General features: G+C 34.0%; 1 protein-coding gene across 2 annotated transcripts in view; it reads left to right on the top strand.

The window, feature by feature from the left end:
* The window catches only part of PTPRO (protein tyrosine phosphatase receptor type O), a 235591-nt gene that overhangs the window by 168307 nt on the left and 52985 nt on the right, over positions 1-14299 (top strand). Inside the window, exons 17-18 of one of the 2 annotated variants that reach the window (XM_056799294.1) lie at positions 5410-5493; positions 13408-13443. In XM_056799294.1, the coding sequence (XP_056655272.1) occupies positions 5410-5493; positions 13408-13443 (120 nt within the window). The remainder of the gene's footprint in view (positions 1-5409; positions 5494-13407; positions 13444-14299) is intronic. The other variant, XM_056799295.1, reaches the window with a different exon arrangement.

Here is a 14299-nt window from a genome sequence, read left to right on the forward strand (position 1 = left end):
GAAGAGCCATTGTCCCTGCAACTCATGTAGCCATTCATCCATCTCCTCTTCAAGCTCCATTGGTTGCTTTAAGGCAGACTTTTTAACCTGGGATTTGTGAACTTAAAAAAAAAAACATATATTTTGATAATTTAATATAAATTAGTTTCCTTTGTGAACATACGTAGTACACTTTAGGAATTTAAAAAATATTCTGAATAGGCTTCACCAGATTGCCAAAGGGTCTGAGAAAAAAAAAAGTTTAAGAATTCATATACTTGAGGGATTGCAAAAATAGACTAGAGCTGTGGGCACACCCAGGAGTATAGAGAAGTACTCCGAATTAGAACAGCAACTGGCATTTATATTATATTGGGAAGTTTGCTCATCATAACATATATTATTCCATGTGAGCCTCATAACAATTTTGCAATGTAGGTACTGTGTTTTCCTCATGAAATAACTGAGGTTGAGAGGCTAATTGCTTTGCCTATGGCCCTTCCCTTCCTCCTTCATTCTTTCCTCCTTCATTTCTTCATTCCTTCTTCCTCTTCTCTCTCTTTCCCTCTCCCCTCTTACCCCTCCTCCTTTCCTCCTCCCTCTTCCCCTTTCCTCCTTCCTCTTTACCCTCTCTGCCCTACCCTTCCCCTCTCCTTTTCCCTCTTCTTTCCTGTTCTGCCCTTTTCTATTCTATTTTCTCCAGGACAATCAGCTCTGAAACCATTATCTAGGGGCAAATGTAGGAGACCTGTTCTAAAGTTTGGGTTCTCCTTCCATTTATAAGCAGTCTTAGAAAAAATGTGTGTCTTCATTAGGGTTTTTGGTGGCAGCTACTACCTTCCTACTTCATCCTGCCCCACATTGCCTCACCTTTCACATCCTGGTAATATGGGAATGGGAGATGGATGTCCTACTTAAGGATACTATGGTAAGGGTGTCAAAAGGTTGACCTACTAATTTAGTAAACAAAATATTAAACCAACTTCACTTATTTGATATCATCCTGAGCAATCAATTATGGAAGGTATATATTTTTAAATTGGCCCTAGGCTCAGATAAGATAGAATCCTATACTAAATAGCTAAATGGATTGAAAGTGAAAATGAAATTAAATAGAATTTTTATTTAAAAGAAACTCTAAATAATTCTAAATAAATAAAATTAAATGGAAATTTTTCTTAAAATAAAAAGGATATTTATTTTACAAAAAGTTCATCTTCACAAAGACAACTTAATTTTTTGAGTTGCACTGACTAACCATATGTCCTTATCAGATTTTACTGTGAACCTTGATTATGTTATTGTGTTGAAATGGAAGGCTGGAAATCCCTGCAAGTAAGAGTATGTAAAATCTCACCAAAAGGTTTAAGTTAATATTCATATACCCAGAAATCAGTGATAGCAGGCTTGGAGGGGATAGGCTTGGGAATTTTGTGAGATTTCCCACTTTTTTTCTTAGTTCCCCTTATGACCAGGGATTGACCAAGGTATGTGGTCTGCAGCTATTAAAAAGAATGAAGTTCAACTGATGCAGTTAGAGGCAAAGTCCATGATATGTATCTCCTTGGCATCTTACTGTAATTTAACTAAGCAATCACAAATGCAGCTACAGCTAAACATGTTTTCTATTCACACAGATCTCAAAATAACAAAATAAATAGCTCTTTGAGAGGACACTGCTTAAAAATTTACCAGTTCCAGTATAGAGGCTCTCTCATTCTACATCCCCCCACCAAATTATTTTTAAAACATCAAGTAACATGATGTTAGATTTCCTTTAGCAGAAGGACCCTTCTTCCATTTAATACATTTTTTACAAGGATATCATGTCATATAATGAAAATTAGCAAACCATCAGGTCCTAGGCAAGTTGTTCTGTCTTCTGCATGTATCCTTTTAATTGACATCCATAAACTGTGTCCTCAAGGCATGGACTAAACATAGACTGTTTTAAACATGGTCTTTACATGTTATAGAGACCTATAGCAACCTGGAATTCATCTTCTCCTCCCTTTCTATATTACAACCTATAACACAATAATATAGTTCTATATACAACAAGACCTTTCTATAATAATACAACTCAGTCCCACAGTTTTGTAAGTGTAGTGAGATTAATAATTAAGGACTTATGTGTAATTATGATAATTAAGTGATAGCTTTTTAAGCTTTTTACTGAGTGAATAATCATCTCAGTGAAGATTTGGTATAACAAATTTTGCTAAATGAATGCACTTTTGTCTTTGTATTCCCGGCACTATCTCAATATCTTGTATGTTGTAAATATTTAACAGGCTTATAGAATTAAATTTTGAAATGGTATAATTTTAAAAGAGCACTGGACTAGGTGATAGATTCAACTTAACAGCTCTGTGACCATGTACAAATCTCTTCATCTCTTTGGGCCTCAATTGCCTCATTTACAAAATGGGAGTAATAATGCTTGCTCTTCACTGTATTGTAGGTGAAACTGCACTTCCTAAAACATTCAAAATGCCACATAAATGTAATTTGTTTTCATTGAGGCTTTAAAGGTGTTATATCTGTTCCCCAATTTTCTGTTTAACATAGAAATAACCACAATGCCTTTTTTAATCTGATGGTCAAAAAATGTCCTGTTTTATTAATGATTTTGGACATTTCAATTTGGGCTCCAATCAAGCATTTAGAATCAACTTTTAATTTAAAACAATAAACAATTTACTTCGAAACTGCCAGGTACCAAACTTTAGGTTATGGTGTCTTTATCTGAGGATTCTTGAACAGATTTCAGTAGGTCTGTGAACTTGAGTGGGGAAAAATTACATTGCTAGTTTTCATTGACTTTTAACTAAATTTGGCATTTCCTTCAATTAACTTAAAAAGCATTATCTTGAGAAGGGTTTCATAGGCTTTCACCAGACTACCAAAATGGCACATAAAACAAAAATAATTTAAGTATATCTGCCTTAGGTTAATAATGATACCTGATATCTTACCATACTTAAGTTTTAAGACTAAATTACAAATTTATTTAAATTTAGAATTTGTATGAATTGTTATACTCAATGATTTAAAACTACTTGTAATTTCAGAAAGAATTTGAAACCTAAATTGTTCTACTTACTTGATCTTGCAATACTCTAGTTTTATATAAATGTGACCTGTAATGTTTCCTTTTCTTTTTCTGACCTAATTAGGAAGGACACAGTCATCTAAAGAAAATGATATTTTATCAAAGATCAATGCAAAATAACTCATAAGAAGATTGCCCCTAATGCTCTGAGGGGGCACATTCCTCCATGGGTTATCACATGGAGAGGGGGAAAGCATGACCACATAGGTAAAACTCAGGACAGGGGGCAGCTGGGTGACTTAGTGGATTGAGAGCCAGGCCTAGAGATGGGAGGTCCTTGGTTTACATCTGGCCTCAGACACTTCCTATCTGTGTGACCCTGGGCAGGTCACTTAACCTCCATTGTCTAGCATTTACCACTCTTCTGTCTTAGAACCAATACACAGTATTGATTCTAAGATGGAAGGTAAGGGTTTAAAAAAATAAAAATAAAAAAATAAAACTCAAGAAGGCAGGAAGGATAATTTATAATATATATTTGCACACACACACACACACACACACACACACACACAAAGTAGAATACTTGAAGGAAATACATATAAGCCAGGGCACATATATTACTAGGGCAACTCAGACTTCTGAACTTGCAGAGCCACTGATAAATTCAGATAATGTCATCATGGCACTCTTGGGTGCTCATTGTGTATCCACTGGGCACAAAGGTGTGCTGGTAAATCAGAATCAGTCACTAAACATTTATTAATTGCTCCTGTGTGCCACGCACAGTGCCAAGTGCTGGAGATCCAAAGAGAGACATGAGATGATCCCTACCCTTAAGAAGCTCTCAATCTAATGAGAGAGACAACCTAAAGAAAGAAGCTGAAAAGAGGAGTGTGTGTGTGAGTGAGTGAGTGTGTGTGTGTGTGTGTGTGTGTGTGTGTGTGTGAGTGAGTGTGCCTAGCAGGGATCATGATGAAATCCTACAGCTGGGTTGAGAAATAATCTGAGGAGATCTGAGTTACAGAGAAAATTTCATCTTGTAGAATGAGAAGTTTCTGGAGATCGTGAATATTTTAACAATTAGTTATCCTGAAAAAAAGGCTGCATGACACATTTTTAAGTTCACTCTTCACTATTAACATTTTCTCCATCACTTTCTTAAGTCTAGAGTCTAGGTTCAACAACACAATAGATTAAGCCTTGGTTTGTAGTGTTTGCTGATTCCTGAGCTGTGAGTGCTTAGCCTGAACATTTCACAACCTGATCCAGGTGAAGCTGGAACCCTTGAGATTTCTCATCCTCTCTGCTGGTCCCTGCTGGATGTCACAGTGTCTTTGCTGGTCTCTACTGCATGTCACATCTTGTTTCTGTTGGGCATCTCTATTGTTCCATAACTGCAGTGTTGGCTGTGCTGCTCTCTGCTACCATCTGCTGGTCTCTTCAATGTCATTCACTTCTCTGCTAACAGCTTTTGGAGTGCAGTTGCCAGGAAGTCTTCAGAAAAAAACAAAATCTTCTTTAGCCCTTACAGTCTAAGGCCATGATAGCTGCACCCATCCAAACAGCGAGAAAAAAGCCAATAGAAGTCCTAAAGCAAGATTACTTATCCTTCTAGCTTATTTCTCTTATTATGCAGTCTTGGGTTAGAAATTCTCCTCTGACTCCTGTTAATCTGTGCTCCTAAAAAACATTTCAGAAACTCTACCCAGCAAAAGCCTAAAGAGGCAATGTAGCTATGGGCAAGGAAGTTTCCCTCAGTTTCCACACTTCTGGATTGCCTACGAATAAACCTCAGAGTAATGATAAAGGATCTAGGTAAAACTGTATCTGCCTTTACCTTGTATCCCCATCAGCAACAAAGTTTCTGACATTCATTCAGAGTGCATGCCAGGAAGGTCATTTTGTTTGTTGGTCTGCTTATATCTTAAAACACTATTGTGCATTCCATTATTCAATCAATCATTTAATGAAAGTTCTAAAAGTATAATATATTTTGCTGAGTAGGGGATAAAATTTAGCTAAGACAGTCTCTGCCAAAAGAAAAGTTCATTCCAATATCAGTACTTTTAAAGGAGCAATTTTCAAGAACTCTTGAAAAATATAAGAGCTTCATTTCACTAAACATAACATGTAACAATCGTGCAACAAGCTAGCCCACACCATGTCTAACTAGTGGCAATACGTTCATAGGCAGATAGATTATTTGCCAACGTTAACATATGTCTAAAATTCCAGAGGGCAATATGTGATTTGAAAACTATGATTATCTGTCATTTGAATATGCCTATTGGGTAACTGATCTCTGTTTTATGTTTGCATTACTAACATCTTGCTTTTTCATCTCCACATCTATTATCTATTAATGCTCACAGGCGTAGGAGTATATTTGCTTTCCTCACTCTGCTACCTTCATGTCTTTGGACTGATTATCTTTTGGCATTTTATATTAACCCCTGGTAAGTGATATTTTTACTGTTTTCCTTTTGCAATGTGTGAATAATGTTAGCCCCTTAATATATAAAAGGGGTTATAAAATATGTTTAATTTGTTGAAAGTACTTAATGTGCTTTTTCATGGACTAAAAAATGAATTAAGGCAGTTGTTGGGGCTAAAATACTGTCTTTTATTCATTTACATTTCTCTTTTTCAAAATTCTTTTATGATCCCTTCTCTCATAAGTTACTTTCACTTTGAACCACCCACTTGATGTCTCTCCATACTTTCATCTTTGTAATGTTTCCCCTTTTTTTCTATTTATGTAGACCATCAGGAGACTTCATATCCCAGAAAAGATGAGTCTGCACTCATATATTTAGTAAAAGTCAGAATCCTATATGCAGCCTCTTCTTAATTCAATTTCATTTTGTTAACATTTATTAAGCATTTGTTTTTCAAAATAATGTATCAATCCCTTGGATTTTAAAGTTAATGCAACATAGGTCCTGTTTTCCATACCTACTGGGGTTACAGTCTCATGAAGCAAAAAGGCATTATTATTATTATACAGGGAACTAGTCTGCAAAATGCTATAAAAAACTTGAGAAAAGAGAAAAGTAAGATCACTTTTGCTGGCTTGGACTGGAAATTGAGAGGAGGAAATAAAAAGGAAAATAGAGTTTAAATGAGTCCTTAATGAATGGAGATGGGGAGATTATTCCAAGTATGATATATGAATGCATGAGGAAGGAATAAGAAGAGAGAATAGTCAGGTTTGGTAGAATGTTCAACAAACATTAAATGCCTAATACATGCCAAGAACTGTAGATATAACACACCCATACACACATACACACACACACACCACACATACCCTACAAGACAGTGTACCCTCAAAGAGCTTACATTCTACTAAAGAAACACAACACTTAAATAGATAAGTAGATAAAGGGATATGCAAAATAAAGAGAACATCATTTCTATTAGGCCACCAATAACCAGAGGAATCAGAAAAGGCCTCTAGAATGAGATCACTGAGACTTGAAGGGAGCTAGAGATTACAGGAGATGAAGGTAAAGAGAGAGAATACTCTAGGAATGGGGAACAGGAGAAATATATAAATAACTTCCTGTCAATAAAATTTGCTATTTATTATAATGAGTAAAAAAAAAGAATGCTGGGGAATCATATTTCAGGCAAATTGTTTTGAACACAGTATCCAAAGATCCATTAGGACTGCTGGCCCTTGAGCACAAAATATAAATGAGAATGAAAATGACTAAATTATACATATAATCTATAATTACTAATCCCTGATCTACTTTATTACCCTCTTGCTATGTGTAAAATTATAATCAAACAATTGTAATTTTATTAAGTGATCTATTTGTTCATTGTTATCCTTTAAAAACACCATTTTCAAAACTCTCTATATATTACCACATTAAAGGTATACATTTTTCTTGTCATTCCAGAACTGAGTTTGGTCATTATAACTGCACTTACTTCAGGGGTTTTTTTGGTATTCTTTATATTAATATTCTATACTCATTATATATATAATGAGTTACATTGTATAATATACACATGTGTAATACATTGCATTATATTGCTATATAATATATTATATATATTAATAAAACATTATATAAAAATAATACAATACACACAATAAAATATATTGTATTCTATGTGAATATAAAATATTACATAGTGATTATATATTTGTATGAACATAATAAAACATACAAGTATATATGTATGCATATATTATTCCTAGTTGTGGTTATTTCACTCTATGTGATTTGCATGTTTCTATGAATTCTCCATATTCATTGTTTTTATGATGCATTAATATTTCATCACATTTATATACTACAATTTCTTTAGTCAATCCCCTGTTGACAGACATATACTGGCTTTTTAATTCCACAAAAAGTACTACTCTGAATATTTACTCTAATATTTATGAATGCTACCATCTAACAATTTTCAGCTATTGATCACTAAACCAGCAATAATATACTCACATTTCTCCCCACAAATCCCAATAAAACAAATGACTAATCCTACATTTCTTTCCATCTTATTTTCCAATTCTTATCACAGCTTCGATTTATTTTTTTTAAACCCTTACTTTCTTTCTTAGAATCAATACTAAATATTGGTTCCAAGGCAGAACAGAGGTAAGGGCTAGGCAATTGGGGTTGTGATTTGCCCAGGGTCACATAGTTAGGAAGTATGGGAGGTAAGACTTGAACACAGAGCCTCCCATCTCCAAGCTTGATTCATTAAGCCACCTAGCTGCACCTCCTCAATTTATTTTTAAACCCCAGACATGTAAATATACATTTTCTTGGCTTAAATTTTTTTACTAGATACCAAGGTCCATTGAATTTCTGGCAACCCAAATTACCATAAAGTTCTACTTTTCAACTAAGAAGGTACCTTCTAAGAGTAGAAACATAATTTTCTGACAGTCAAATATTGTGTATAGCTTAATCAATTACTATAAGCAGAACCTTGAACTAGCTACTGTAGGGAATGCAGAAGAGTGAGTCATAGTCCTTGCCTAAAAATTCCTGTTCAATCCTCTACTATTTTTTTTATCCTTCTGAGAACTCTTTCTTATTCTAGTAATTTCTATTTGTTTAATACACATTGTTAATCTTTCCATTTTGCCCATCTCCAAGTATTGCCTAACCTCACCTCCTTTCAAAATGTTTTAGTTTTATCAAAGCATTATTTTTCTAACATTCCCTCAAGCCTTCTGTATAAATTATTCACTTCCCCACAAAGGACTTTGTACTCTATAGGTTTTCAAATAAATCCCTTTGCTGCCTTCTGTGTTTCGTATTGAAGTTCAGAAAATCTCCCTTTAGTGTTAGCTGAATCTTTTCTTTGGGAGTGGGGGGTTGGTGGGAAGGAAGGGGAGAGCAAAGTCAAGGAGTACCACTGCCCAGTTATGTTAATCACAGGAATATGTTCCACAAGCATTTTTTATATCCATGATCTCAGATTTTATTTCCTACTTAAAGCAAATATTAATTTAAATTGGGTCTAGGATCTTTTCTACTACCCAGGGTGTAGTGAATTATTCATTTGGTTATCTTGAGTCCATACCATTTGACATTTGGAGCATGAAACAACACAGTTTCTAATGCCTGTCTTTACTTCAAATGTATTTGTGCTCCATTTCTGTTTTAGGAATTATCAGTTGATTTCTTTTCAGTTTAAGTTTTTGTGTTTTTTTCAATCATTTCATAACATTATATATAACACTTATCCATTAAAATATTTCATTGAAACCTTAATGTACTGTTGTGCTCTCATAATTTTTATTTTAGATGAATTCCAATTTGGTTGGTTTTCCTGATTTTCCATGTTCATTGAAATTCATAAATGTATTTTAACTACTTGAATTCATTCAATTTGACATTAGGAAAAGTTTTCCCTAATATCAAATAAAAAGTGGAATACTGAAGAGAAATTCTTCATTCTGCATATTTATGCTAAATGACAACACTTTAAAAAATAAGTTGTTTAGAAAATAATTCACTGTATAGATAATTCCAAATTAGCATTTTTATTATCACAGTGTGTAATAATAGATAAGTAAAGGTATTGGAGCTAGGAAGACTTAGGTTCAAGCTTAGCCTCAAGTCAATAAGCGTTTATTAAGTGAGAATCCCAGGCATTGTACTAAGCACTGGGGCTATGTGGGAAGTATAGATAGATAGATAGATAGATAGATAGATAGATAGATAGATAGATAGATAGATAGATAGACAGACAGACAGACAGACAGACAGACAGACAGACAGACAGGTAGATAGATAGATAGATAGATAGATAGATAGATAGATAGATAGATAGATAGATAGATAGATAGATCACTGTTCTCACAATCTAATTAGGGGAACAATATACAAACATGATAAATGTGCAGGATAAATTTCAGACAATCAACAAAAGGAAAGTATTAGTAGTAAAGGGAACTGCCAAAGGTTTCTTGCAGAAGGGAAGATTTTAACTGAGGGCTGAGAGATCTCAGGGTAACCAAGAGGCAGAAGAGAGGAAGGAGAGAATTTCAGTTATGAGAGATGGCATGAAAAAGCAGTGAGTTGGAAGATGGCGTGTCTTGTTCAAAGAACAGAAAGGAAGTCCATGCTAATGGATCATAAAGTTTGTGGCAGATAGTGAAGATAGGGAAAAATGAAAAAATAAGAGGAGTTAAGAGAATGAAGAACTTAAGCAAAATGGAAGATATTGTCTTTGATTCTGGAGGCAATAGGGAGCCATTGGACCTTATTGTCCTTGGTCAGTCTTGTGCTTTGGAAATATTACTTTGATCACTGAGTGAAGAATGGACTAAAATGGAAAGAAACTTGAGGTAGACAAACCAAACAATAGGCTATTACAACAGTTCAGATGTAGAGTGAGGAGGATCTATTCAAAGTAGGTATGGCAGTGTAAGTGAGGAAGGGGAATAATGGGAGAGGTGTTTCCAAAGCAGAATCAACAGTATTTAACAACTGATTGGATACGGATAGATGAGAGATAGTGAAGAGTCTCAAATGACATCTAGATTATAAGCCTGGATGACTATAAGGATAGTATTCTTATAGTTTGGGGCTAGTTTGGAAGAATGGAGTGCTTAGAAGGAAAGTTAAGCTTAATTTGGGGGTGTTGAATTTAAGATATCTATGGGATATTTATGTTGTTTATTAAACAAGATGTTTATTAGGCAATTGGAAAGGCAAGACTTGAAGTCAGGAGAGAGGTTAGGACAAGTTAAGTAGACTGAAAATCATATAAAAAGAGATGAAAATGAATAATAGAGATGATAAATGAGAGCTGCTAAGATCTGCAGGGGAAATAATATAGAGGGAGAAGAGAAGAAGGCCCAGGGCAAAGTTTTCAGGAATATCCAGGATTAATGGGTGTGATCTGGATGAAAATTTAGCAAAGGAGAGATTGGGAGTGTATAGCAGGATAGGTAGAATGATGACCAAGAGATAATAGTGTCATAAAACTCAGAAAAGAAAGAAAAGATGAATAGCAACAGAGGATGCAAAAAGATTTGGAAGAGTGAGAATTGAGAAAATGACAGTAGACATTTAAGAGATTGTTAGTGCTTTTGGAGAGACACACCAGATGACAGAGAGTTAATAGAGTAAAAGAAAGAATACATACTGTTTGCTACACACTAGCTATGTGACCTTGGGGAAGTCATTTAACCTTTTCATCTTAAGTAACTCTACAGTACAGTAAGTAGTTTCCAGAATTTTTTATTCTGTAAATCCCTTTCAATAACAATAACAAAAATGTGTTGTGAATTTCCAGGGTGATTTAATATATACAACATAAATTCTGTGATTATTTCTTACTTAAGGTACCACTAAAGTATTATTAGAGCCAACCTCTTGGGGAGTTCATGAACCATTAAATGGGAACTCTTATTCTATGACTACAAGTCACAAAAAGTGCTGACTTGCATTGATAGAGTTTCCACATCTGGGAGTCCTCTATATCAATGAAATAAGAGATCTAATTCCTATCCCTCTTATCACATTATATCTTAATACACATTATATCTTCTTATAAGACAGTTGAGTTAAAATGACTAAAAATAACAGCCTAATGGATCTAATTGGCAACTTCAGTTTTGCATTAATGTTGCAATTCAAAAAGTCATGAGCAGGGAGTGAACTTCTCATGATTGCCCTTTGTGGTTTCCCCATCTTTCTCTGTCATATCCCAGCTTCTAAAAATTGTCTTCTATAAATTCAGGATGAGCCAAACAAAACACTGCAAATCAGTCCTGCAGAAATTAAATATATGCACACACACACACACACACACACACACACACACACATACACACACACACATCTGGTGATAATGAGATAACTGAAACATTGGTATATATTGGATATTGAGATGAAGGTTGACTCAGGCCATATCTACAAAGCAAAAACAAAACCTGATTCTGCTTTCTCCATAACTCAGGTGTCTAGCTGGCTCTAAATGAAGAAGCATTAACTAATATTAAAGTCAAATGATTTGTCCAATATCACCCACTTGGATGTAGAACTAGGGCTTTAAACTCAGGACTCCTGACATATTCTTGTGTTCTATTCCTCTGAACCTTACAGTTCAGCCAAAATTGTTTCTTGCTGCTCCTTACCCTTCATTTCCCATCTCTGCACCTTTGTAGTGACCATCTCCCATGTCTGAAATATGTGTATTCCCATACTCACCTCTGCCTCTTAGTTTGATTTCTTAAAAATTCTGCTTAAGATCTGCCTTCAACATAAAACCTTTCCTGAGCCATCCAAATCCTAGTGCATCCTCTCCCAAAAAAGGACCATGTATTTATTGTGTATATATTCTTCATATATTTATTACATGACATCTCCTTTGATAAAATTTAAGTTCCTTTAGGACAAGGAATGTTTTATTTTTGTCTTTGTATCTCTAATACCTAGAATAGCACCTCTTTCCATTATATCCCATAGCTTCCCAAGTAATTCATACCAATAAATCATGAACCAACATTTTTTTAAATGTTTAAAGCAAAATTCTACTATTTTTCTGAAAATTAAATTAACCTAATTTAATTGCTGATTAATAGGAATGTCACTGGCTATCCCTAACCCAGGAAAATCAAAGGAAGCATTCTTAGGTAGTGCAATACCTCATACATACAGACATATCAATTAAATAAGAAAAAACATATAAGTTGAATTTTTATAATAATATCCTCCTTGTTGGGTAAGAACAGAACCATGATGAAATAATGATATATACCACTAATTGTGCATATATATATATATATATATGGTTATGATATATTATATGTAAATTATGTTTCCGGTATATATACACATACAAATATAGATATACATACTTGATATACACATACCTATATATATATATATAATATTTTACTATTATTCAATCACTTTGTCATATCTGCATGACTCCATTTAGGAATTTTTTGGCAAAGATATTAGAGTGATTTTCCATTTCTCTCTCTAGCTCATTTAACAGATGAGGAAACTGAGGCAAACAGGGTTAAGTGATTTGCCCAGGGTCACAAAGCTAATTAATGTCTGAGGCGAAATTTTAATTTAGGAAGTTGAGTCTTCTCAACTCCAGGCTTGGCACTCTATTCATTGAGCCACCTAGTTGCCTATATATGTGTATATGTTGTTGTTGAATATATATATGTACATATATATATATATATTTCTATGATGAAAATGTTCTTCATATCCTACACACACACACACATTCATACTTGTTATTCTTGATGTTCTTAGTTTTAAGTTTTTGCCCTAAACCAAGTTTCAGAAAAGACTATCGTAATTTTTGTTGAAGGCAAAATAAATACAGGACATCTCAAAAGTATAGCTTAACAGAGCACCTAAAATTTTGGGGACACCAGTAGTTATTTTGTGTTAAGTTTAAATAGATCAAAATTCCACTAGGACCTTTGGGACACAGATATTTCTATTAGAAGGCAAGATCACAAGCTTTTGTTTTCCTTATCAGAGTGCCAGGGTGGCTTTGGAAGCAGGTAGAGCTGGTATATTTACTGAATATATTAATTACCTTCTGCTTATTCCCTTAATAATAAAACTTGTAATTTCTTATTAAATTCAACATGGAAATATAAGGAAACATAAATTATAGTCATGTACACAGTGATCAAAATTTGAAAGATTTTTAACCACTTATTTCAGATTACTACCATCATTTTCTCATTTTTAGGACAGTGGTCAAAAAAACAAAGTAGGTTTAAGGAGAATTAAATAATTTGGTGTATTTAAGAAGATGCAATCTCTAATTTACATCTTTATGTTAATCAGTTATTTTATACTGATAAATTCATTTTAACCTTTTTTTATCATTATTATTATTTACAGGAGTAAAAATGGACTAAAGAAGAGGAAATTAACCAAGTAGGTTTCTCTGAATTTTTTTCTTTTGATAGCATTTTTAAATATATCTGTGTGAATCTTTTGACTGTCCTTAGCTTAATTATAAAATGGTAAAAGTCTGCTTATGTGGAAACAGGATGATATTTGAGAAACAAATATATAATGTATAAAGTCTGTATACTGAAAAAATATATATAAAACTAAGCCAAGAAACTACTTGGCTTACATTATTGTTCAGAAGATCTACGATCAGATCCTGCCTCTGGTAGATACTGAGGCAAGCCACTGACCCTCTCTCTAACTCAAAGGTATTTTTCTTTTTTTCATTCAAAAGTATTTTATATACTCAACTGCATGAAATAACAATTTTCAACATGTTTTCCAAAATTATAAAATCCAAATTGTCTCCCTCCATCCTTTCCCTCCCACCTCTCAAATTTGGTAAGTAGTTTGATCTGGATTATATATGTATTATCATACAAGAATACTCAAAAGTGGATTATGACCCGTGTTGTTGGAGAAACTTCCTATACCTGAGGAATCACAGGCCCTTGATGTAAATACTAGGAAAGCAAATCACTGTAAACCTCAAAATTCCTTAGACTTATAAATGTTGGAAATTTCACCATTGGGATATTTCATACTTGGAAAATTTCTTACTGATAGTCTATTGGAATGGGAACCCCATTGGCATGGGAGGTTCCTTCTCTTCCCTTCTTCAGATTACTTTAGGACAGAAACCTTTTGCTGAACAATGGAAAGGACTTTGACCTATGCTTAAGCATAGAACAGGAATTTCTTTTAATCATGATTGATTTTAGAATTGATACAATGGAAATACTTGGAATCAATCTCCACCCTATTCAGTCCTAACAGG

This window comes from Monodelphis domestica, chromosome 5 (genome assembly GCF_027887165.1).
Source record: "Monodelphis domestica isolate mMonDom1 chromosome 5, mMonDom1.pri, whole genome shotgun sequence".
Taxonomy (NCBI): Eukaryota; Metazoa; Chordata; class Mammalia; order Didelphimorphia; family Didelphidae; genus Monodelphis; species Monodelphis domestica.